We start from the raw sequence: 27,596 nt of genomic DNA on the forward strand, positions 1-27,596 counted from the left end.
ACTTTCAGAAGGTCCCGCTGCCATTAGGTCGCCTTCATCGTCACTGACCACCTATCTGTGCGTGGAGTTCGACGTGGTAAAAGCAAAGTGGACGGACGAAAAGGCAGCAGCCTTAATTCTCTGGGCCTCAGTTTTCTCATCTGTAAAGTGAAGATGTGAACATAAAAAATTATATAAATCTATGAAACATATAATCTTTGTAAAGGACTTTGTCTCCAAGACTGAGCTCATATCCAGATGACATGAACATTAAATATATATACTTTGTGTATGTACTTTAAACTGTAAGAGCTTATATTTAAAGTATATAATAGTACTGTACTTTATGCATTAAATAAACACACTAGTCTGTTTCTGGTACGCCACTAACTCTCCTACAGCTGGAAAAGCCTCCCCCTGGATGATCCATCTGAAATAGAAAGGCTGGGAGCAAAACCAGATATCTAGAATCCAGTCCAACTCACTGTGCAACTACAAGAATAAAATATATAAAAATAAGAAGATTATATAATCCCTCTATATATTATGTAGAGATTGTGCAATCTTAATATATTAATTATATAATGAAACTATTATATTATTAATTATAATTATTATACAGTATATAATCTTATATATGAATGCTATATATAGTATACACATTATATATAGCATTATATATAATATATATAGCATTATATATAGCATTATATATTATATATAGCATTATATATAGCATTATATACATAACATATATATATGAATACTATATATAATCTTATATATGAATGCTATATATAATATATACATTATATATAGCAATATATATATAATATATATAGCATTATATATTATATATAGCATTATATATAGCATTATATATATAACATGTATTATATATATATGAATGCTATATATAATCATATATGAATGCTCTTTGCATTCATAATTATCCATATATGTATGAATATGAATATTTTATATATTTGACAAATATTTCTTTTGGTAAACGATATTTTATGTATGGATTTGATATCAGTATATTTTTTTTTTATTTTTTTTTTCAACGTTTTTTTTATTTATTTTTGGGACAGAGAGAGACAGAGCATGAACAGGGGAGGGGCAGAGAGAGAGGGAGACACAGAATCGGAAACAGGCTCCAGGCTCCGAGCCATCAGCCCAGAGCCCGACGCGGGGCTCGAACTCACGGACCGCGAGATCGTGACCTGGCTGAAGTCGGACGCTTAACCGACTGCGCCACCCAGGCGCCCCTGATATCAGTATATTGATTATATATAATTCACATTGCTAAATGTGGTAAGTGGTAGGTAAGTGGTGTGTGGGAAGTGAAATTCAGTCAAGACCAAGGAGTCAATATCAGGCACCTGTAGCAAGTTGTAGAACCAGAACTGGAGGCCTCGTCTCCAAACTTCCAGTCAGGTGCTCTTTCATTTGTGCCGTTGCCTTTATAATTTCATTTAATTTTTAGTTTGGTTTAACAGAATATCTGTGATGAGTCAATTAGTCATGGATTTGCCCAGAAGAACTGTATTTTGAAGGAAATTTTGAAATATGACTTGAGGGTAGTTGAGAGAAAAATGAACCTATCCTATGGAGAGAGCTTAGCTACCAAATAATGAACTTTTCTTGATAAAGAACCCTCAGAATTCTCCAAATCCTAGGAAACAAAGAGATGCAGCAGTGAAGGCATCAGGCAGTCAGTTATGAGGAATTCCTTCTGTGTGTCTGGGTGCTCCGGGCTGCACTAACTGCAGAAAGTTCTGGTGTCCCGGCCATGGCTGGCTGCACAGCAGGAAGAGCTTTGTCAAGAGCCTTTCCCTAAACCTGAACCACATTCCTTGAAAATTGGCTAATACAGTCACTGATTTGAAAGCCTTGAAAAATGAAACAGTAATGGAAACTACTGATTAGTTCCTTTTTGGAAAGCACCAACTATTAACTGGAAGTATTATTGGTCAAATAAATTCTGTGCCCGGAGAAAAAATTGAACTACTTAATGCATTCAAAACTTCGACTTTGAAGGCTTTCATCAAGATTTGAAATGTTGCAATGCTAAACTCACATCATAAGCATGTTCTTTTAGCCTAAGTGACCCTTGAGAAAGGGTGATACCTAAAAGTAACATGTAGAATAACATCTTACTACACAGAGTTTCCTATGTGTACTTTTCTTTATTGTGCATTAATTGCTTCATTATTTGGGAGGCCTCTCAAACTTTGTTTGGGACACATACTATTTACACATTAATTAACTAGTTATAGCTAGTTAAATTATGTATTTATCTGAGTTGAAGTAATAAAATTGTTCAAATGAGCTTTACACTTAAAAGCCAATTTTAAATGAATTTTTATGTTTACATCAATATGTGTTTAGTGCCCATAAGTTGCTTCCTATAACACTCACACTAGCTGAATAAATGGAAATGGTGTTTAGCATCGGTTCTGGGCTGAACTTAACTCCAGTGACATTTTCTGAAGAGTATTAAATAAATTGAACCTCCCTCCAGCTTCTGAAGGAAAAAACCTTACGTCATTCTCAACTCCCACTCATTGCCTAAAAGTCACAAGTTCTTATGAAATGGTCAGCCATAACATCCATAACAATATGCAATATATTTGCTCCAATCCCTCAGCACCGGGTTCTATCCTACACCTAGTTTTTAAAAAGCAGAGTTAGAAGTTGAATCCTGAAAATTGAGGATAAATCCTAAACATTGTTCTGGGCAATAGAGATTCTGAACCCATAGAAACTTCCTCAAATAACATTCTGGCTTATACTTCATAGATTGATGTAACTTGATTTGTGAGAGCTGCATTCCCCCATGTTACAATCCAACCCCTAAAGAGTATTCCACTGAGAGCACGTAAGGAATTATGCCAAATCAAAACCCATTAAAGACTTAGACTATAATTTAGAGAAAATTCATTTAACTCTTACATGAACAATATTGGTGGAAAACATGAAAAAATTATAGACATTTTGTATTCTGGTCTACTGTCAATCTTTAGGACACTTCAGTAAAAGAGAGCAACACAAGAAATTAGGGATATCACAGGGAGTGATATACTGGGAAGGCCTTCAATTTTATGCCCTCCTGTATCTTAAAAGCAATATATATATATATATATGTATGTATATGTATATATATATATACACACACATATATACGTATATACATATATATACGTATTACGTATACATATATACGTATATATGTGTGTGTATATATATACACGTATATACACATATATATACATATAACACATATATATGTATGTATATATGTATATACGTGTATACACACATATATATGTGTGTATATATATATCCAAAAGACATTTTTAACACATAACATAAAGAATTTGCTTCATTTAGAATTGGATCCTCTAGAATTGTGATTTTGTTGTGGAGGTTTTTCAAGTCTTACTTCTTTTTAAAGCCTCCCTGTTGGGATTCAGTTTCCCTAAAGTGATCTCACGCCTGAAACATCAGCTTGAAGGTGTTCATCTGACTGACTTCCTTTTACCCAAGGTGTGGGATTTGTGTTTGTAATGACAACTCCCATGGGGGCTCTTTTAAGCCCATTTCACATACACAGGGAAGTGACTGCATGCAAGCGACAGCACAAAGCTGCTCTCTGAGCTTTGTTCCCGTGAACAAATAAGAAGACTCTCTAAGTGGGATGCCTTTGTGTGAAAGTCAGAGATGGGAGAAACTTCCCTGCTTCCCTTGGCAGACTATTTCTCACTCTCATGACACCTTACAAAAAAAAAGAAAGAAGAAGAAAGACCATAATCCAGACAAGGCAGGAAGAAATTTTCAATGACTGAAACTGTTTTTCCTTCACTCAGTAATGAATTATTCATGTTAACTTGCATATCTCTAGATTTGGCACTAAGAGTACTTAGCTTTTATAGAACTTCAAGTTTTAAAAATTCTTTATCTTATAATTACAAAATAGAAGACAATATTAGTATACAGTACGAGGGAAGAGCTCTGTTGTCAAGTAAAAACACAAATTTCACTTTTTGTATAGAGGTGAATCAAAGAGGCTGACAATCATCGCAGTGAATGAAGTTTCTCTTTGTGCCTAAATTAAAGATAAAGTGGGACAGTATTTCACTTTTTTAGCTGATTCACCTAAAGAAATTCTGTCTTGTCAAGGTGGCAATTTGTATCCAAAGCCTTTAGAAAATGATAGTTAGAAATGTTTAGTTACATGGGAAAATCTTTACAATATGTTGGAGTGTGGAAAAAAAGAAAGCCCTATATAGTGTGATCTTATTTTTAAACTCACTAATGAGATAAATTCCTGTGGTGAGGAAGGAAGCCTCTGGCTAATCAACAGTAAGGAATTAGGCCTGCTGACAACTATGTGAGTGAACTTGGGAACAGATTCTCCGACCCCCACTGAGCCTTGAGATGGCTCCAGCCCCAGCCTACAGCCTGATGCAACCTCCCGAAAGCTTGGCTCTGAAAGGAGAACTCCCACATTCGAGTCCCAGTAGCACTATTTACCAGCTCTGTGACCTTAGGAAGGTTACTTAAACTTCTGGGCACCCCCCAAAACTTTTCTTGTCTGAGAACCTGAAATAAAAATATAAATGTCATAGGGTTGTTGTGAATAACTTAACACATGTAAGCACTTAGAACAATACTTGAAAGATTATAGATGCTCAAAAAATGTCATTATTGTTATATATTATATGTAATTATTGCACATTATATTAAAAAATAACATAAGTAAATGACTTTAAGGAGTTGTGTTAGTTATCTATTATTATGTAACAAATTTTCCCCAAATTTAGCAGCTTTCAAACAACAAGTGTTGATTTTTCCCCAGTTCTGAAGATCAAAGATCTAGGAGGGGTGCATCCTAGCTGGGTGCATCTGGCTCAGGGTCTCAGGAAGTTATAGTCAAGCTGTCTGATGAGGTTGCAGGCATCTCAAGGCATGACTGAGACTGAATGCCCTTCCAGTTTTATGTCTGTAATTATAGCAAGTCTCAGTTCCCTACTGGCTGTCAGACAGCCTCATCACTTGCACTTCTCCATGGGCTCCCTGAATGTCCTCTCTATACAGCAGACTGGTAAGGAGAACAAATGAGCATGCACTAGTGAATGAGTAGGAAAGCACCCCAAACAGAAGCAGCAGTCTTTTATAGCTTCATCTCAGATGTGACATCCCATCACCTTTGCCATTTGTTCTTGGTCACACAGCATCTCTGGTACAATGTGGGCAGGAACCACACCAGGCTGTGACTACCAGGAGATAGGGATTTGAGAGGCCATCTTGAAAACTGGCTTCCTCAGAGGTAGAACTAAGACCAGAGAGTGAAATTTCATTATAAAGAGGAATTTTGAAAGTCAAAGACATCCATGGGGGAGAGGGGAAAGTGGGTGATGGGCATTGAGGAGGGCACCTGTTGGGATGAGCACTGGGTGTTGTATGTAAACTAATTTGACAGTAAATTATATTTAATATTTTTTTAAAAAGTCAAAGATATCTAGAGATGGAATTGCAGGCTCTTTTTCTTACTGGAGTTAAGTAGTTTTGCAAACAGTTGGCCTTGCTGGGGAAGAGAACATTCAAGCACAAAGGTGATTGGACTTGATGAATATTCAAATCTCTTCCAAGCCTGGGCTTCTAGGACTTCTTCTCTTGTGTGGTCAAGTCTAATCATAACTGGATAGTAGGCCTCTTGAGGATCCAGACCATCGTGTCCATCCAACTCTTGAAAACAAAGGAAGATCTCTATAAATGCTTGTTCATTCAGTCTGTAGCCAACAGACATCAAATTATCAGACTGAATCAATATGAATTTATCTGTTGTTTGTATATTTTAAATATATTTGTATCCATCCCTTTGTAATTAAATTCTTGGATTTTACTGTAGTAAGTCCGTCGTATTTACTTTTGTTGAATTTCTCTAGGGACTTCTCCATTTTATAAACTTTTTGAAGGTCTAAGATAGCTACAGAAGTAATTTAAAAATTGAGATAACTACAAACTCATGTGATTTCAAATAAAACCTCTTGTAGGGAAAATGTGCAGTTGCTAGGAGGTAGAGAAATAAAAATTTCAAAAAGGATCCAAGATATTTAAGAGGAGAAGGGAAATACAAATGGAATCAATGAGTACCAGTGGCACCTCAGCAGAGTAGAACATTTTCTAATATTCCGCCACTGCAGTTAGATTCTAGCTCCATATTCTTCCTGTTTGGAAAAAAAAAAGTGCATCTCTACTGCACTTCAAATTCAACCACTTTAACCTCCCATCAGAACACAATTCTGAGATACTACCAGAGATACTGTGTTATTCCAGGCCTTGCAAGAAGCAGATTCCAAGATAGCACTAAATGTGCAAGGATTTCTCTCAGCGAAATGCCTCTGGGAAAGGAAACGGGGAGGGAGCCAAAAAACAAACAACAAAAAAACAAAAACCTTAAAGAGCCATTAAAAAAGGTTGAGTCCTAAAGGGTCATGCAGAAAGTCATCAGGAAATCCTTGAGCCAAAGTCATCTGAGATGAGTCCGGTGTCTCACGAAGAGGTCTGCCTTAGAATCCCCACCACATCAATGTATGGGGAGAAGAAGGTGGCGTCTGTGCAAAGGCAGCAGTGGATTTCAAAGCAAAGAGGCTGGACCACAGTCAGTCAAGTTCCTGGAAGTAAGGGTTCTCAAGGTGCAATTTTCATGGCCGCCACGGATACCAAGTATCAACCCAATTATTATGAAAAGAAAGCAATACTTGAATAGCTAGACAAACTAGTTAATTTTTTCTTAATGTTTATTTTTATTTTGAGAGAGAGAGAGAGCACGAGCAGGGGAGGGGCAGAGAGAGAGGGAGACAGAAAGTCCCAAGCAGGCTCAGCACTGTCACTGCAAAGCCCTGGGGGTGGGCTTGATCCCATGGCCCATGAGATCATGACCTGAGCCGAAATCAAGAGTAGGATGCCTAATCAACTGAGCCACCCAAGCGCCCCTAGACAATCTGTTTTCAAATGAGTGTTCTAATAAACAAAAATCAAAACATTTATTCAAAGAATTTTTGCAAAGTTTTCATAAATATTTCAAACCCCAGTGGCTTAGAGACTGACTAAATGAAGAGACTTAAATAAATCAACATTTTATAACTATTTACTGAAACGTGCCCTGGATTTCCTCACTGCAATATGTAAGCCACACAAAACTCTTCAAAAAAGGTTAACCGGGAAAAGGACCTTGGTTCTTGACTGCCTTGTGGTTTCGAGGCATCTGCACATTGTACAAGATACTGCTCATATACCTATGGTTCTCACATAAGCCTTTCTGTCCAAAGAAGTAGCTTTCTCTTCCTAGAGCGCCGTCCACTGCATTCTTGGCAATACTTTTCTCTCCAACTGTTAGTCTGTGACCGATGTTCTCGCTCCAACATTTAGGAGAAACCTGCTGTGGATTGAAATTGGAGGTCACAGTTGCCTTCCAAACATTAGACTCAGAATGTAGGACAAAGCCCTTCTGCCCAAGAGGAGCCTGTGGTCAAGCTGAAGCCAGCTGTGAAAGCTTTCAAGACTAATTTTCTTCACTCTATTATCAACTCTTCTGGTGTCCAAATGTGTCAGGTGCTGTTTGGCTTTAGGACTAGCAGAGAACGTTTAAATCCAGATTTTATTCCTCTATTACATAATGTTTTGTTTCTGAAACACTGTTTGGTTTTGTTTTTCAAGACATTGCGTCTTGGTTTATTCACTTCAATTTCCAAATACATGCTGGAATATGCTTCCAAATACAATACTTTAATGAAGTAGTAAATTTCTGGGGTGGGTAGTGGGAAGATCTCAGGTTATTTAAAATTACATCACTGGTTTGTCCCGATATGTTTGTGCCTTTAAAAATGTTGAGTATAACCATCTACCAGAAAAAGAGTTCAGAGAAGAAGACTAATAAATAAAATACAGTGCTTAAAATCATTCATTAGTTCAAATATTTTTATTCTCATTTTTCTCACCTTTGATCCCAGACATTACCAATCAGTCTTAAACTTTAAGACGCCTAAAAATGACTCGGAGGGGTGGGAACCTGGGTGGCTCAGTCAGTTAAATGTCCAACTCTCGGTCTCAGCTCAGGTCATGATCTCGGGGTTCATATGTTTGAGTCCCAGGCTGGGCTCCACACTCACCATACGGAGCTTGCTTGGGATTCTCTCTCTTTCCCTCTCTCTCTGCTCATGCTCTCTCTCTTAAAATAAATAAACTTAAAATAACAAAAGGAGTTAGTTAAAATGCAAATTCCAGAACACCATTCGCCAAATTTTAGATTTACCGAGCCTGAGGAAGAGCCCAAGAATCTGCATTTTGTTTGTTTGTTTATTTATTTTGAAAGAGACAGAGAGAGAGAGAGAGAGAGGAGGGGAGCAGAGAGAAACAGTGAGAGAGAGAGAGAGAGAGAGAGAGAGAGAGAGAGAGAGAATCCCAAGCAGGCTCTGTGCTACAGCAGGGCTCAAACTCAAACTGAACTGTGAGATCATGACCTGAGCCAAAATCCAGTCAGCTGCTCAACCTATGGAGCCACCCAGGCACCCCAAGAATCTACATTTTTAACAAACACCCGATGCAAATGGTCTACAAACCACAATGTGAAAATCCTGTTTTAGACGTTCAAATTTAAAAGTTATTAAAATGTGAACCAAAGATTCACAGGTATTTTCAGTGCTATAAATCATAAATGGCAAAACTGACCACCTAAACAGCCAATTCATGGACCCCAAATGCCTCACTTCCAGGGAAACAGGAATATGAGGTAGTCACAGGGAGAAAAAGAGAGAGAGAGATTTGTGTCTGGCAAGCTCTGAAAGGTTTAGACAGGCAGACGAATATCGTGTAGTTATCACTGCAAAGGAGTTGCTTTACCGATCTTTTCATGTTACGTTTACTTTTGCTGTTTTTTATTATTTTTTTAATATTTATTTTTGAGAGACAGAAAGACACAGAGCATGAGCAGGGGAGGGGCAGACAGAGAGGGAGACACAGAATCCGAAGCAGGCTCCAGGCTCTGAGATGTCAGCACAGAGCTTGATGTGGGGCTCGAACCCATAAACCCAGAGATCATGACCTGAGCTTGAAGTCGGACACTTAACCAACTGAGCCACCCAGACGCCCCTGTTTACTGTTGTTGTTTTTCAATTTCAGAAGTAATACACGCTTAGTGCAAAATTTTTGAAAACAACAAAAATGCTGATTATTAAGAAACTTTATAGATGTATATAAATGCCATTCATTTCCATGTTTATATCCTCTTAGTTATTAAAAATATCATTGTGTATGTAATGCAATGTAACATTTTTCTGCCTGCCAGTATCCTTATTTTCCCATGTCAAAAAATATACTTATCTAAGAGATAATTTTAAATAGCTGACCAGCATTCCATCATCTACATACTCCACAATGTAAGTAAACATTCCTTTGTTATTGAATATTTAGTTCCACTGTGTGGAGACACTGGAATGTGCCACCATCATCTGCTTCAACACACAAGGTTGGGGTTTTTTTGTTTGTTTTGTTGTTTTGTTTTAAGTAAGTGCTAAGCCTGAGATCAAGAGTCACCTGCTCTGTGGACTGAGCCAGCCAGGTGCCCAATTACATAGGTATTTTAAATATTTGTGTAGAAGACTCTCAGTTTTTTCCTGTATTGTTTCTGTCTTTTGCATTGCACTCAGAAAGACCTTCTACTTTGGAAATATTCTGATGTTCAAATGCACTAATCAGGCTCAGTATTTTTCGTTAATCACCTTCTCATTTTCTACCCACCACACAGATGTGAGATCACCAAAACAAATTATATCTCAGTTCAAGAGTCATTAGAATTGACTCTCACTGCTTTAGAAGTAAAGTGAAGAGGGGAAATGATGACCTCACTCTTAAGTAAATCCCACTCGCCTGAATAGTTACAACTTCCTATCTTTTGTGACTTTGCAATTCACCACTCTTCACTGAACCTAATTACCACTCCAGACCTGTAGGAGGTCCCATATTGTGTGTTATTTGGTCACCTGCTGTCTAGTGGTGTAAATAGAGAAGTATAGTGTATTTTGCCCCAGAAGAATAACTCAATTTCAGAATATAGCTCTAAGGTCAATTGGATAATAACCTCACATTTGTGTAAAATTATGAATAAGTTTATAAATTCGTTTTAAAATAGTGGGAAGAATTATAAACCTGAAGTCAGAATATCTTTGCTTTATCCCCAGTTCTGCCAGTCTTGATTTTTCATGTCTGTTTTAAATAAAAAATCCTAAACCCCTTTGAAGCTGAGTTTCCTTTTCTTTAAGAAGGCTTTTTTTTAATGTTCCTAAAGTTCTGTCATTTCACTCTTTTTTAAAATTCTATTCCATGAAGCACTCTCACATCAAGAGGTTTCTTTTACAGAAAAAAAAAATCATTTTGAGTGTTTTTAAAAGCCATTTTGTAATAATTTTTAAGAGAATTTGGTGAACTGAACAATCTTAAAAACAAAACCAAACAAAACCTAGGGGCACCTAGGTGGCTCAGTGGGTTAAGCGTCCGACTTTGGCTCAGGTCATGGTCTCATAGTTCTTGAGTTCGAACCCTGCATCAGGTTCACTGCTGTCAGTACGGAGCTTACTACAGATCCATTGTCCCTGCCCCCCACTCATGCTCTCTCTCTCAAAAATAAACAAGTATTTTTTTTTTTAATCTTGGGAATGCAAACTGGTGCAGCCACTCTGGAAAACAGTAGGGAGTTTCCTCAAAAAGTTAAAAATAGAACTACCCTACAACTCAGCAATTGCACTGCTAGATATTTATCCAAAGGATACAGGGGTGCTGATTGAAAGGGGCACATACACCCCAATGTTTATAGCAGCACTATCAACAATAGCCAAATATGGAAAGAGACCAAATGTCCATCAATGGATGAATGGATAAGGAAGATGTGGTATGTATACACACACACACACACACACACACACACACACACACACACTGGACTATCACTCAGTGATCAAAAAGAATGAAACCTTGCCATTTGCAACAACATGGATGGAACTAGAGTGTATTATGTTAAGTGAACTGAGTCAGTCAGAGAAAGACAAATATCAGATGATTTCACTCATATGAGGAATTTAAGACACAAAACAGATGAACATATGGAAAGGGAAGCAAAACTAATATAAAAACAGGGAGGGGGACAAAACATAAGAGATTCTTAAATACAGAGAATAAACTGAGGGTTGCTGGTGGGGTGTTGGGGGGTGGGAAATGGGCTAAATGGACATTAAAGAGGGCACTTGATGGGTTGAGCACTGGATGTTATATGTAAGTGATGAACCACTAAATTCTATTCCTAAAATCATTATTACACTATATGTTAACTAACTTGGATTTAAAATTTTTTTTAAAAATTTAATTAAAAAACCCCTATTAGGGTGCCTGGGTGGCTCCATCGGTTAAGCATCTGACTCTTAGATTCAGCTTAAGTCATGATCCCATGACTTGTAAGTTCAAGCCTCACATCAGGCTCCATGCTGACAGTGTGGAGCCTGCTTAGGATTCTCTCTCTCCCTCTCTCTCTGCCCCTACCCTACTCACTCTGTCTCTCTATTTCAAAAATAAATAAATTTTTGGGGCGCCTGGGTGGCGCAGTCGGTTAAGCGTCCGACTTCAGCCAGGTCACGATCTCGCGGTCCGTGAGTTCGAGCCCCTCGTCGGGCTCTGGGCTGATGACTCAGAGCCTGGAGCCTGTTTCCGATTCTGTGTCTCCCTCTCTCTCTGCCCCTCCCCCGTTCATGCTCTGTCTCTCTCTGTCCCAAAAATAAATAAAAAACGTTGAAAAAAAAAATTAAAAAAAAAATAATAAAAAAAATAAATAAATTTTTAAAAATAAAAAAAAACTATCTTGCTGAAATGGAACTAGTGGGTTTGAGTTCTATGGAAGAATCTTTTTCTTTACTAAGAAATAGATATTTTTATACTTGGAAATATCTGAAAATTTAATGATTAGCCTCCAAAAGCCATGAGTTCATCCCTTTTCTGCAGTTGATGTGACACCTAAGGTCCCATCCTAATCTAACATTGTAAGGTTTGTTAGTATAAAACCTTTTCTGATTGCAATCTTTCTTCTGTGACTTTTTTCTAGCCTCATAATAATGTAAAATAATCACCTTTCTATCTATAATAATTTACTTTTCTTAGTTCATACTTTCTCATAGAAATAGTATTCTTGTCATAATAATGCCATTTATTATTCCCAGTGGTGAATTTGCCATCATTAATTCATGTAATTACCATACAAGCTTACTGCTGTAGCAAGACAGGTCCTGGGATCTCTGCCATCAAGTTAGAAAAAAATAAAAATGGGAAGTACTTGTAAGAGAGAAGAAAACATTGTAAGGTTGTTACATTTTAGAATACATGTGAATTCAAATATATATATAATTTCTTCAAGTTAGAGATAAATCATTTATTTAATAGTGCAATATAAGTTTTATAACATTTTAAAATAATGAATGTTATAAATCAGAATTTCCCAAATGTTCCAAATACTACTACTCCAGGTTGTTAAAAGCATGAATTACCCAAAGAAATGCAGCCATTGCCCGATCAATTGTTTGAAAAATGCTATTTTAAAGTTAATCAGCTTTGGGGTGCCTGGGTGGCTCAGTTGGTTAAGCGTCTGACTTTGGATCAGGTCATGATCTCACGGTTCATGGATTCAAGCCCCAAGTCGGACTCTGTGCTGACAGTTCGGACGGAGCCTGGAGCCAGCTTCAGATTCTGTCTCCCTCTCTCTCTCTCTCTCTCTCTCTGCTCATGCTCTCTCTCTCTCTCAAAATAAATAAACATTAAAAATTTTTCAAAAAAAATAAAATAAAGTTAATCAACTTTAATCACCAAAGTACCTGTCAGAGACTTTTTATGTTAAATATGTATTTGTCCAAAATGGGATATACTTATCTCTTGCATTTCTCAAACCCATTTGTACGCAGAGATTTTCTTCCCCTCCTTCTCCTAGAACATCTCTCAGGGATGCTGAAAACACAATGAAACCAGTTTGTGAAATAACAGATGAAAAGGTTAAAAAAGTAATTTGTAGTCTAGAAAGAAGAAAAGGGCTTGCATTTATGAAGCCCAAAGATGGTTTAGGGAACGGAGTAAAAGATAGATCATGGCAAGACTCCCTGAACTTAGGGAGGTGTCTAAAAGGAATCTTTTAACATAAGCAACTGGAAGTCACTTGTTTAAGCTTTGATGTGACATTTTTCAAATGAAAAATCTACAGGCGAGGTGAAGCAAATCAAAGGAAGCTTACTATAATGTTATGGTGCCCTCTTGTGGTTCAAAACCAAAATGACCCTCCCTTTGCAAAATTAATTCTGGCACCATAGTAGCAAATATTTTGGAGCTTAAATAACCTTTTTCATTGTCCACCCAAACTGTTATCAGTGGTTATCTCTTTAGAGTAGTATTAGGGGCAATTTAATCTCATATATTTCTGTAATGGTTGAAGTTTTGCAAAAAGTATGCATTGCTTTGGTGAGCAGAAAACAGTAAGAACAAAATATAAAAATGTAAGAGGAAATGATCATCCTTCTCAGGTAATTTTTCAGAATATAGAATTTAAATTAAAGTACTAGTTAATGTCCTTAAGCTTTTGAAACAAATAGCCATCCCAAGATTTTGAAGTTTTTAATTTGCAGAGTTACACCTATGTAAATATTGTATCTGGAATTATGAGTGATGATTGATTTTTGTTCTTTTCTAATCCAGCTAAAAACTTTTGCCACAGAACAGATTTTGTGATGAGAAATCAAATATGGTCACTGAAGAACAATGAGATATTATGAAGGAAGATACATACTATATTAGGTCCAGGTTAAATTAGTATATGAAAGCAAAAATATTATTTTGTTAAAGTACAAAAGGTGAACCATTAGGGCAAATAGCACATTGCAAATCATTGACAGAAAAGGTTTCATAGCCATCCAACACCTGAAATACTTTTGGTTTTCTCCCCAGGAAGAAGAAAATATTAAAATACCCTTGAAACTTTGAATTCTACAAAATCAACAAAGTATAGACAGTCTCACGTCTAATCTCAAACATAAAGGATCCTTCTCGCTGAAGTAGCCCAGAAAGTCAGTGATTCTGATGACAGTTCACAAATTCTCCTGTTTCTAAGAAGCAAGTTAAACCAAAAGTGTACTTTGGCTGGGTAACCTGATAGCTGTTCTGAATCAATGTCAAGGGAGCAATCTTGGTTTGCCTGCAGCCTGTCTGTTCTGAATTCAGTCACATGCTTTCTGTTTTTTCTCAATGTAATCCACTCTAATCAAGTTGAGATTCTTGAAGAACATACACAGGAGTTCAGTTCATGTGGCTTTAGAACTCATTTTTTTCAGGATAATGTTCTTCTTGGAATGACATGGGAGGTTTGTTTTGTTTTGACAGGCTCTAATTAGAAACGCTGAGGTACTGGAAGGGAATGTTAAGGAAAGGTAATGGCAAACCCATCTACAAAAGTACTGCCTCTACTGAGCACATCTGCTCTTAGAAATCCCCCAACCCCTGGGTATTGACCTTAGCTTCCAGTGAACAGTGTGAGGCCTTCACATCACCTGCCGCACTGCCCACTACACTGAAGAAATTTTGCCTTTTTCTGAACACACGTTAAGAACTGCAATGTTAAACCAAAGCTTTTGGGAGAAATGGCTGATTGCAGGTCGGGGCAAAAATTGTACAAAATGAGCATGGACTATCCTGTCATTACAGAAGGCAAGGAAACTATCAAAGACTGCCAGAGTTATATCAAAAGAACATGCTATGTTTAGATCCATAAATTGATAATAATATTTTTTATAACAATAAAACTCTTATTGGTCACTTTTGAAGGATGCTAGGGAACAAACACATTATTTGGAAAACTGTTAAGTAGTAATTAAGCATTTATCCTGCCTTTCCATGTAAGAACTGTAAGTTAGGGTAACCAATAGTTGATATTAAAAGTTCCTTTTTTATAGACATATTCTAGCTAATAAATGAAGAAGGAATTGATAAACTAAAAAATAATCATTTTGTTACTCCAAATGAAATAGTAGACCTAGGTGGTAATACAAATGGCTGCTGACTTCTTTAAAAGGTGAGAGACAGATGCATCTGCGGGGCTGGAAGAAGATGGCGGCATAGGAGGACGCTGGGCTCACCGCGCGACATGCTGATCACTTAGATTCCACCTACACCTGCCTAAATAACCCAGAAAACCGCCAGAGGATTAGCAGAACGGAGTCTCCGGAGCCAAGCGCAGACGAGAGGCCCACGGAAGAGGGTAGGAAGGGCGGCGAGGCGGTGCGCGCTCCACGGACTGGCGGGAGGGAGCCGGGGCGGAGGGGCGGCTCGCCGGCCAAGCAGAGTCCCTGAGTCTGGCTGGCAAAAGCGGAGGGGCCTGAAGGACTGTGTTCCGACAGCAAGCGCGACTTAGCGTCTGGGAGGTCATAAGTTAACAGCTCTGCTCAGAAAGCTGAAGGCTGGAGGACAAAGGGAGGGAGAGCTGCTGAGCCCTTGGAGACAGAGCTCAGTTTGGTGGGGAACAAAGGCGCTCCCCAGCGCCATCTCCCCCGCCCATCCCCCAGCCAAAATCCCAAAGGGAACCAGTTCCTGCCAGGGAACTTGCTCGCTTCGCGCAAACACCCAACTCTGTGCTTCTGCGGAGCCAAACCTCTGGCAGCGGATCTGACTCCCTCCCGCTGCCACAGGGCCCCTCCTGAAGTGGATCACCTAAGGAGAAGCGAGCTAAGCCTGCCCCTCCTGCCCCCATGCACCTTGCCTACCCACCCCAGCTAATACGCCAGATCCCCAGCATCACAAGCCTGGCAGTGTGCAAGTAGGCCAGACGGGCCACGCCACCCCACAGTGAATCCCACCCCTAGGAGAGGGGAAGAGAAGGCACACACCAGTCTGACTGTGGCACCAGCGGTGGGCTGGGGGCAGACATCAGGACTGACTGCGGCCCCGCCCACCAACTCCAGTTATACACCACAGCACAGGGGAAGTGCCCTGCAGGTCCTCACCACGCCAGGGACTATCCAAAATAACCAAACGGAAGAATTCCCCTCAGAAGAATCTCCAGGAAATAACAACAGCTAATAAACTGATCAAAAAGGATTTAAATAATATAACAGAAAGTGAATTTAGAATAATAGTCATAAAATTAATCGCTGGGCTGGAAAACAGTATACAGGACAGCAGAGAATCTCTTGCTACAGAGATCAAGGGACTAAGGAACAGTCACGAGGAGCTGAAAAGCGCTTTAAACGAAATGCAAAACAAAATGGAAATGACGACATCTCGGCTTGAGGAGGCAGAGGAGAGAATAGATGAACTAGAAGATAAAGTTATGGAAAAAGAGGAAGCTGAGAGAAAGACAGATAAAAAAATCCAGAAGTATGAGGGGAAAATTAGAGAACTTAGTGATACACTAAAAAGAAATAATATACGCATAATTGGTATCCCAGAGGAGGAAGAGAGAGGGAAAGGTGCTGAAGGGGTACTTGAAGAAATTATAGCTGAGAACTTCCCTGAACTGGGGAAGGAAAAAGGCATTGAAATCCAAGAGGCACAGAGAACTCCCTTCAGACGTAACTTGAATCGATCTTCTGCACAACATATCATAGTGAAACTTGCAAAATACAAGGATAAAGAGAAAATTCTGAAAGCAGCAAGGGGTAAACGTGCCCTCACATATAAAGGGAGACCTATAAGACTCCTGACTGATCTCTCTTTTGGAACTTGGCAGGCCAGAAAGGAATGGCAGGAAATCTTCAATGTGATGAACTGAAAAAATATGCACCTGAGAATCCTTTATCCAGCAAATCTGTCATTAAGAATAGGAGGAGAGATAAAGGTCTTCCCAAACAAACGAAAACTGAAGGAATTTGTCACCACTAAACCAGCCCTACAAGAGATCCTAAGGGGGATCCTGTGAGACAAAGTACCAGAGACATCACTACAAGCATAAAACATACAGACATCACAATGACTCTAAACCCGTATCTTTCTATAATAACACTGAATGTAAATGGATTAAATGCGCCAACCAAAAGACATAGGGTATCAGAATGGATAAAAAAACAAGACCCATCTATTTGCTGTCTACAAGAGACTCATTTTAGACCTGAGGACACCGTTAGATTGAGAGTGAGGGGATGGAGAACTATCTATCATGCTAATGGAAGTCAAAAGAAAGCTGGAGTAGCCATACTTATATGAGACAAACTAGACTTTAAATTAAAGGCTGTAACAAGAGATGAAGAAGGGCATTATATAATAATTACAGGGTCTATCCATCAAGAAGAGCTAACAATTATAAATGTCTATGTGCTAAATACCGGAGCCCCCAACTATATAAAACAATTAATCACAAACATAAGCAACTTTACTGGTAAGAATGTGGTAATTGCAGGGGACTTTAATACCCCACTTACAACAATGGATAGGTCATCTAGACACAGGAACAATAAAGAAACAAGGGCCCTGAATGATACATTGGATCAGATGGACTTGACAGACATATTTAGAACTCTGCATCCCAAAGCAACAGAATATACTTTCTTCTCGAGTGCACATGGAACATTCTCCAAGATAGATCACATACTGGGTCACAAAACAGCCCTTCATAAGTTTACAAGAATTGAAATTATACCATGCATACTTTCAGACCACAATGCTATGAAGCTTGAAATCAACCACAGGAAAAAGTCTGGAAAACCTCCAAAAGCATGGAGGTTAAAGAACACCCTACTAACAAATGAGTGGGTCAACCAGGCAATTAGAGAAGAAATTAAAAAATATATGGAAACAAATGGAAATGAAAATACAACAATCCAAACGCTTTGGGACGCAGCGAAGGCAGTCCTGAGAGGAAAATACATTGCAATCCAGGCCTATCTCAAGAAACAAGAAAAATCCCAAATACAAAATCTAACAGCACACCTAAAGGAAATAGAAGCAGAACAGCAAAGACAGCCTAAACCCAGCAGAAGAAGAGAAATAATAAAGATCAGAGCAGAAATAAACAATATAGAATCTAAAAAAACTGTAGAGCAGATCAACGAAACCAAGAGTTGGTTTTTTGAAAAAATAAACAAAATTGACAAACCTCTAGCCAGGCTTCTCAAAAAGAAAAGGGAGATGACCCAAATAGATAAAATCATGAATGAAAATGGAATTATTACAACCAATCCCTCAGAGATACAAACAATTATCAGGGAATACTATGAAAAATTATATGCCAACAAATTGGACAACCTGGAAGAAATGGACAAATTCCTGAACACCCACACTCTTCCAAAACTCAATCAGGAGGAAATAGAAAGCTTGAACAGACCCATAACCAGCGAAGAAATTGAATCGGTTATCAAAAATCTCCCAACAAATAAGAGTCCAGGACCAGATGGCTTCCCAGGGGAGTTCTACCAGACGTTTAAAGCAGAGATAATACCTATCCTTCTCAAGCTATTCCAAGAAATAGAAAGGGAAGGAAAACTTCCAGACTCATTCTATGAAGCCAGTATTACTTTGATTCCTAAACCAGACAGAGACCCAGTAAAAAAAGAGAACTACAGGCCAATATCCCTGATGAATATGGATGCAAAAATTCTCAATAAGATACTAGCAAATCGAATTCAACGGCATATAAAAAGAATTATTCACCATGATCAAGTGGGATTCATTCCTGGAATGCAGGGCTGGTTCAACATTCGCAAATCAATCAACATGATACATCACATTAACAAAAAAAAAGAGAAGAACCATATGATCCTGTCAATCGATGCAGAAAAGGCCTTTGACAAAATCCAGCACCATTTCTTAATAAAAACCCTTGAGAAAGTCGGGATAGAAGGAACATACTTAAAGATCATAAAAGCCATTTATGAAAAGCCCACAGCTAACATCATCCTCAACGGGGAAAAACTGAGAGCTTTTTCCCTGAGATCAGGAACACGACAGGGATGCCCACTCTCACCACTGTTGTTTAACATAGTGCTGGAAGTTCTAGCATCAGCAATCAGACAACAAAAGGAAATCAGGGGCATCAAAATTGGCAAAGATGAAGTCAAGCTTTCGCTTTTTGCAGATGACATGATATTATACATGGAAAATCCGATAGACTCCACCAAAAGTCTGCTAGAACTGATACATGAATTCAGCAAAGTTGCAGGATACAAAATCAATGTACAGAAATCAGTTGCACTCTTATACACTAACAACGAAGCAACAGAAAGACAAATAAAGAAACTGATCCCATTCACAATTGCGCCAAGAAGCATAAAATACCTAGGAATAAATCTAACCAACGATGTAAAAGATCTGTATGCTGAAAACTATAGAAAGCTTATGAAGGTAATTGAAGAAGATATAAAGAAATGGAAAGACATTCCCTGCTCATGGATTGGAAGAATAAATATTGTCAAAATGTCAATACTACCCAAAGCTATCTACACATTCAATGCAATCCCAATCAAAATTGCACCAGCATTCTTCTCGAAACTAGAACAAGCAATCCTAAAATTCATATGGAACCACAAAAGGCCCCGAATAGCCAAAGGAATTTTGAAGAAGAAGACCAAAGCAGGAGGCATCACAATCCCAGACTTTAGCCTCTACTACAAAGCTGTCATCATCAAGACAGCATGGTATTGGCACAAAAACAGACACATAGACCAATGGAATAGAATAGAAACCCCAGAACTAGACCCACAAACGTATGGCCAACTCATCTTTGACAAAGCAGGAAAGAACATCCAATGGAAAAAAGACAGTCTCTTTAAAAAATGGTGCTGGGAGAACTGGACAGCAACATGCAGAAGGTTGAAACTAGACCACTTTCTCACACCATTCACAAAAATAAACTCAAAATGCATAAAGGACCTGAATGTGAGACAGGAAACCATCAAAACCTTAGAGGAGAAAGCAGGAAAAGACCTCTCTGACCTCAGCCGTAGCAATCTCTTACTCGACACATCCCCAAAGGCAAGGGAATTAAAAGCAAAAGTGAATTACTGGGACCTTAGGAAGATCAAAAGCTTCTGCACAGCAAAGGAAACAATCAATAAAACTAAAAGGCAACCGACAGAATGGGAAAAGATATTTGCAAATGACATATCGGACAAAGGGCTAGTATCCAAAATCTATAAAGAGCTCACCAAACTCCACACCCGAAAAACAAATAACCCAGTGAAGAAATGGGCAGAAAACATGAAAAGACACTTCTCTAAAGAAGACATCCAGATGGCCAACAGGCACATGAAAAGATGTTCAACGTCGCTCCTTATCAGGGAAATACAAATCAAAACCACACTCAGATATCACCTCACGCCCGTCAGAGTGGCCAAAATGAACAAATCAGGAGACTATAGATGCTGGAGAGGATGTGGAGAAACGGGAACCCTCTTGCACTGTTGGTGGGAATGCAAATTGGTGCAGCCGCTCTGGAAAGCAGTGTGGAGGTTCCTCAGAAAATTAAAAATAGACCTACCCTATGACCCAGCAATAGCACTGCTAGGACTTCTTCCAAGGGATACAGGAGTACTGATGCATAGGGGCACTTGTACCCCAATGTTTATAGCAGTACTTTCAACAATAGCCAAATTATGGACAGAGCCTAAATGTCCATCAACTGATGAATGGATAAAGAAATTGCGGTTTATATACACAATGGAATACTACATGGCAATGAGAAAGAATGAAATATGGCCTTTTGTAGCAACGTGGATGGAACTGGAGAGTGTGATGCTAAGTGAAATAAGCCATACAGAGAAAGACAGATACCATATGGTTTCACTCTTATGTGGATCCTAAGAAACTTAACAGAAACCCATGGGGGAAGGGAAGGAAAAAAAAAAAAAGAGGTTCGAGTGGGAGAGAGCCAAAACATAAGAGACTGTTAAAACTGAGAACAAACTGAGGGTTGATGGGGGGTGGGAGGGAGGGGAGGGTGGGTGATGGGTATTGAGGAGGGCACCTTTTGGGATGAGCACTGGGTGTTGTATGGAAACCAATTTGTCAATAAACTTCATATAAAAAAAAAATAAAAAAATAAAAAAAATAAAATAAAAAAAAAAAGGTGAGAGACAGGGGGTGCCTGGGTGGCTCAGTCAGTTGGGCCTCTGACTTCGGCTCAGGTCATGATCTCATGGTCCATGAGTTCAAGCCCGTCGTCGGGCTCTGTGCTGACAGCTCAAAGCCTGGAGCCTGCTTTGGATTCTGTGTCTGCCTCTCTCTCTGCCTCTCCCCTGCTCGCACTTTATCTCTCTCTCTCTCTCTCTCTCTCTCTCTCAAAAATACATAAGCATTCAAAAAAAAAAAAAAAGTGAGAGACAGACATTACATGCATCCTGATGGAAATAGTCCATATTGTTGTGAGTGTTCTTACAAAAATATCTAACATAAAAGTGATCTAGCTTCCAGATCTAACTGCCAATTTATAGAAATTACAGGAGACAGAGCAACAAGTTAAATGACACCTCAGAGGCAATCGCCAAATTCCTAACTGTGGAAAACTCTACAAAACATGCGACCCAGTCTCTTGTTTTCTTCTTTTTTCTAATGTTTATTCATTTCTTTGAGAAAGAGAGACACAGAGCACCAGTGGGGGAGGAGCAGAGAGAGGTGGAGACACAGAATCCAAAACAGGCTCCAGCTCTGAGCCCCACAGAGCCCGATGTGGGGCTTCAACACATGAACCATGAGATCATGACCTGAGCCGAAGTCGGATGTTTAACCGACTGAGCCACCAGAGCACCACATGACCCAGTTTCTTAAAGACAAAATAGCACTAGTGGGAGTGAAGGTATACCTAGAAGAAAGTTGAGAGACATATAAACCAATTGTAATGTCTTCCCATTCAAACGAACCAAATGTTAAAAAAAAATACTGAGAAAATTTTAATAGTGATATTTTTTTTTATAAATTTTTTTTTAATTTTTTTTTCAATGTTTATTTATTTTTGGGACAGAGAGAGACAGAGCATGAACGGAGGAGGGGCAGAGAGAGAGGGAGACACAGAATTGGAAACAGGCTCCAGACTCTGAGCCATCAGCCCAGAGCCTGACGCGGGGCTCGAACTCACGGACCGCGAGATCATGACCTGGCTGAAGTCGGACGCTTAACCGACTGCACCACCCAGGCGCCCCTTAACAGTGATATTTAATATTAAAATAACTTCAGTATTATAATAGAATTATAATTATATTGTAAAAGGGTCCTTATCTTTTAGAGATACTAAAATTTGTGAATAAAATAATATGATATTTGGGGTTTACTTAAAAATAATCCAGGGTTAGAAGGAAGTGGACAAGGTTATAGATCAAGGAGTGATAAACTATAGCCCAGAGGCCAAATCTGGCCCACCACTTGTTTTTGTAAATGAAGTTGTTTTTTTGTTTTTGTTTTTGTTTTTTAACATTCAAAGTGCATCGTCTTCTATTTTTCAATGTTTATTCGTTTTTTTTGAAAGAGGGAGAGTGTTCACGTGAGCAGGGTAGGGGCAGAGAGTGAGGGAGACAGAGGAGCTGAAGCAGGCTCCAGGCTCTGAGCTGTCAACCCAGAACCCGAAGCAGGGCTCAGGCTCACAAACTGTGAGATCAAGACCTGAAACGAAGTTGGATGCTTAACTGACTGAGCCACCCAGGCACCCCTGTAAATGAAGTCTTATTAGAATACAGTCATGCTCATTTATTTATGTGTAGTCTATGGTTGCTTTTCAGCAACAATGGCAGAGTTGAGTATTTGTGACAGAACAGTTTGGCCCTCAATGCCTAAAATATTTACTTTCTTGCCCTGTACAGCAAAAGCTTTCTGATAACTGGTATAGCTAAATCAAAATTGGCTATAAGTAAGTGGATTATTACTGAAACTGGGTGATGGATACATAGAGGTTATACATCATATTATGGGACATGTAATGTTTTAAAATTTAAACAAACAAACCAGTATATTGTGGTTGGTTTTAGGAAAAAGTTTTGACTTGGCCTTTGACTTTATCATTGAGGATGGCATCCTGGTTCCACTCCAGGGTGCATCTTACCCAACACTCTGCCTCTAAAGACACTCCCAGGGACTGTTCAGAAGTGGGTATGGCTGTCTACCTTGAGAACTACCTCAGAGGCCTTAACAAGGCCTTGACCTGCCTCAGTCAGCTTCATCAAAACATCCAGAAGACTGTCCATGGGAAGCAGCCTGGATGGATCTCCTTTGCTTACTCACTATCCTTTGAAGAGCTTACTACATCTAGAAAGAAACTTTTTGTTTTCAGGATAACACTGTACCTCTCCAAGAAGTATCTCTATTTCTTAGAAAAACAAGTTGCTCTTTCAATGCTATGAAGATAATGACACTTGGAGGCTCTTAAAATTGACAGAAAGTCACAATAAATCCTATATACCTTATAGATAAGCATACACACATGTATGTATCATGCTGCAAAACCCACAAAATAAACTCATTCCTCAAATACACTTACCAAATACAGGTTTTCCTAGAGAAACACACAGTTAACGACTTTCAGAGCAAGCTCGGTCATTTTAGAAGTCCAATTCTGGTTCCTCCAGCAAACACCTATTGAACATCTGCTCCCCTCACGGTGTGTTGCTAAGCAGTTGAGAGACAGAAAGATGCATGAAACACTGTTCCTGGTCTGAAAGATCTAGTGTTAAGGGATTAGGATTATAGTGGTTTGTAGTATAGGAGAGAGAGGAGAAGCCATTGCAATAGTTTCTTTTATTACATACTTAGCACACATGCCTACATGTGTTAAGCATTCTAAGGATTTTATATCTGTAATCTTTACAATAAACTATGAAGTAAGTGTTACTGTCCTCATTCTACACACTGGTACTTAGAGAGGAAATAACTTAAACCCACACTCTGTCATACTCCAAGCTGCTCTCCCAAACATCATTGGTAGTTTAAACACTGAAATGAACATTTTTATTTTGTTTGCATCATAGAGACGCATTTATAAAGAAGCTCCAACTACATGTCACTGTACTGGGTTTCCTCTCATCTCTCATGAGTTGGATCTCATCTTTGACCACCTTGAGCAGGAATGAGACATTTTTGTTTATGCCAAGTTTGAAGGACAATGTGAAAATTCTGCGAATTTTGTAATCGCAGAAGAAGTTGGTATCTATCATTTTTTAAATTGTTTTGTGGTCTTTTAACAATTTTTTAAAAGTAACCTCTATACCCAACATGGGGCTAACTCACCACCGCAAGATCAAGAGTCCCAAGCTCTACAGACTAAGCCAGCCAGGAGCCCTGGTATCTATCATTTTAAAGAAACACTGGGCCCTCCTCCGTTCATGCTCTGTCTCTCTCTGTCTCAAAAATAAATAAACATTAAAAAATTTTTAAAAAATGGGGTGTCTGGGTGGCTCAGTCGGTTAAGCATCCGACTTCGGCTCAGGTCATGATCTCACGGTCAGTGAGTTCAAGCCCCGTGTCCGGCTCTGTGCTGACAGCTCAGAGCCTGGAGCCTGTTTCAGATTCTGTGTCTCCCTCTCTCTCTGACCCTACCCTGTTCATGCTCTCTGTCTCAAAAATAAATAAACGTTAAAAAAAAAAGAAACACTGGAACTTGGCTCTACATATAAATATAAAAGATAACAAAAAGTCTTTTTGCACTCACACACACAATATTCTTTTTTGAGCACGTTGACATCAAGGCTAGCTCTGGGCAAAACTCTGAGGATTGTGAGTTATACTTCGAATGTTTAATAACAGCTTTCCCCCCAAAATGTGTGTATATGTTTATTATAAATTTTATAGTATTAAGGATATGTACCACCCAATTTACAAATAACAATAAAATAATACTCCAAACTGTAAATTCCATATAGTCCATTGATTTTCACAAAATGATTTCATTGATCTTTGTTCAATTCTACTCTCTGTAGCCAAACTTTGGTTGCAATTGACAAATAAATGTAGTTCCAACATTAATGGTGGTTGACATTTTTATTTACATTAAAGATTAGGATGAAACAAGAAAACCGTACATCAGAACTTCACTTGTTCCTCATTACGTGAGTGCCATCTTCGCTACATTGGATAATAGTTTTTGAATAATGAAAAACTATTTCTTCAAATTTTGCAGTTCACATTGTAATGGCTATAGATACCACATACTTTTAAGTTTAATTTGCATTGTTAACATTTTCTCCATCATTTTCTCAAGTCTGGACAAACGACCAACAATAATAAATAAAGCCCTGATTTGTACCATTTGCCTATTTCCATAGTATAAACACTCTCACCATGGTCAAATTCAAGCTACAATTATGACATCATTAAACCTTTACTTGAAAAGATAAGCATGGGAGCACACGATTATACAGAATATCTACCACATATATACAATAGACATAACCTCAAGTGCATTAATAGTAGTAATATGCTAATATGTCTAGGGAATGATGAGTTTGTTTTATAATTTATTTAATTGTAAGTTTGTATTGAATTGAACTGTATAAAATTACTGATATGCAACCATATATATATTTTTGATCTACACAAGTTGTAAGTTCAAATGATTCAACCTAAAATGTACTCAGGTAGTTTGGGGATGGTGGAATTATCGGGGGGAGGGTTGGATAATGATGACGGTGATAAAAAGAACCTCTATTTACTAAATACTGTGCTAACTCAAGTTTGGCTCTCTGATTTTCAATAACTAAAGCGGAATTTCTTGTGATTCAATCTTATCTAGCTTCTCCCAGTTTGAACATACTGAGACAGAGATCAGGAAATTTCTGGCACTTTAAATTCAATTAAGAATTTGACACAATATATAGAAAGTGAAATACTATCTATGTAAAATAGTGTTCAGGATATTTGACACAATTTTTGAGCTAAGTATAGGAGAGAACAAGCACTCTTTTTTGGAGCATGAAACTCAATAATTAAGTCCTGGCTTAATTAACTACTTACTGTATTATGAACTGTACATTTTGAACTGCCTCATGGATTCTGAGATCTGGTTTCTTATCTGTGATTTGGGTAATAATACTATCTGCCTAATTTATATGTTCTAGTAATCATGAGATTTAAATGGGAAAAAGAAAATAAAGAGCACCTTATAAACGGTCCAATTTTATAAAGGTAGTGGCTTATTATAGAATCACAGCTCTGTGTATTTGCCTCCAGGATTGTTTTCTGGGCTCGGATCCCAGACAAGGGGCTAGGGGAAGGCGGGGAGGTGGGGTGGGGGAAAACAGCTATCAGGCTTTGCTATGCGAAGACATTACTAAACATTTGTTGTACAGTAAACAACTGCATTGCTGAATTAGCTTCTCAGGATCCTTCAGACTGCCTGCTCACACCTGATCTATTTACAAAACTTAATTTTTAAAAGCGAAAAAAAGCCCTCTCCTCTTTCTGCCCCTTACTCGTGTTCTTTCTTTCTCTCTCTCTCTCAAGAAAGAAAGAAAGAAAGAAAGAAGAAAAACAAGAAAAAACCCCCTCTCTTTCTTCATATTAATAATCTTCAAAAAATTGAGGACAAATGTAATTTACAACTGAAAGCTCACAGGCTCCGAGGGAGGGAGGAATGTTTACCAAACATTCAGGTGTTTCAGGCCTTCCAGTGGCACAGCTGGGAGGGGGACCCTCCCTTTGAGAGGGATAGAGCAGAGCCCTGACCCTCCCTGTCTCCTACTCTCCATGGTTTGCTTCCAGGGTTTACTCAAGTTATCCAGCTGATTCACTGTTGCTGTGAAAACAGGGCTGAGCAGGCTATTGAAAGCCACAGAAACCAGAAGAAACTAGTCATGAAAACCCTGACTATCAGCTGACAGATTTCTTCCTGAGAACTCATAATTGAGCATTTTTTTCCAGACTAGAGCAAATCTTCAGGAGCTGACCAGGATCCGGAGCTGTTTCAGCCCAACTTGGCTCTGATCTCTTTGGTCATGCTGGAGGGTGCCGAGTTCTACTTTAACGTGGACCATGGCTACCTGGAAGGCCTGGTGCGAGGGTGCAAGGCCAGCCTGTTGACCCAGCAGGACTACATCAACCTGGTCCAGTGCGAGACCCTGGAAGGTAAGAGCTGCTCTTCTCACCATGTAAAAAGGGGAAAAGGGAATGACACCTCCCATTGGGAGCTTAAAGAACCGACTGTGTTCCCATGGCCTGAGAGTACAGAATAGGTTTTTATTCCCAGGGTCCAGACTTCAGGGGTCCATGAACTTGGAGGAGGAAAAAAAAAAAGCAACTCCATCTTTATTTCCAATTTTCTGTAAGTGAAATTTAGCATTTCCTTTCATTATGAATGTAGGCAACTATCAGTGGTTAGTGCTTTGTCACCAATAGAAAGTCAATATTTTCATATCCCTATACAATTCTTGCAGATACTTTGAAATATTTATATTTTCACAATTTTGCACTTATACTAGGTATTACACTTACTCTTTAATCTTGATATTTAATGTCTTAGTAAGTATGTTTTACACATTTTAAAACATCTTGATAACTGTATTTTAACATCTTTTGTTCACTCGTAATCTTATGTATTTTCATCCTACATATTTATCAATAATATTTGGAGA

General features: G+C 38.6%; 1 protein-coding gene across 1 annotated transcript in view; it reads left to right on the top strand.

Moving 5' to 3' along the window:
• Positions 1 to 26,960: 26,960 nt before the first annotated feature.
• The window catches only part of ATP6V0D2 (ATPase H+ transporting V0 subunit d2), a 43,522-nt gene continuing 42,886 nt past the window's right edge, over positions 26,961 to 27,596 (top strand). The window contains exon 1 of the mRNA XM_047073785.1: positions 26,961 to 27,090. Coding sequence (XP_046929741.1) covers positions 26,961 to 27,090 — 130 coding nt within the window. The remainder of the gene's footprint in view (positions 27,091 to 27,596) is intronic.

This window comes from Lynx rufus, unplaced genomic scaffold (assembly GCF_022079265.1).
Source record: "Lynx rufus isolate CCGP_SWC_20201006 ecotype Redwood Valley unplaced genomic scaffold, mLynRuf1.p SCAF_12, whole genome shotgun sequence".
Taxonomy (NCBI): Eukaryota; Metazoa; Chordata; class Mammalia; order Carnivora; family Felidae; genus Lynx; species Lynx rufus.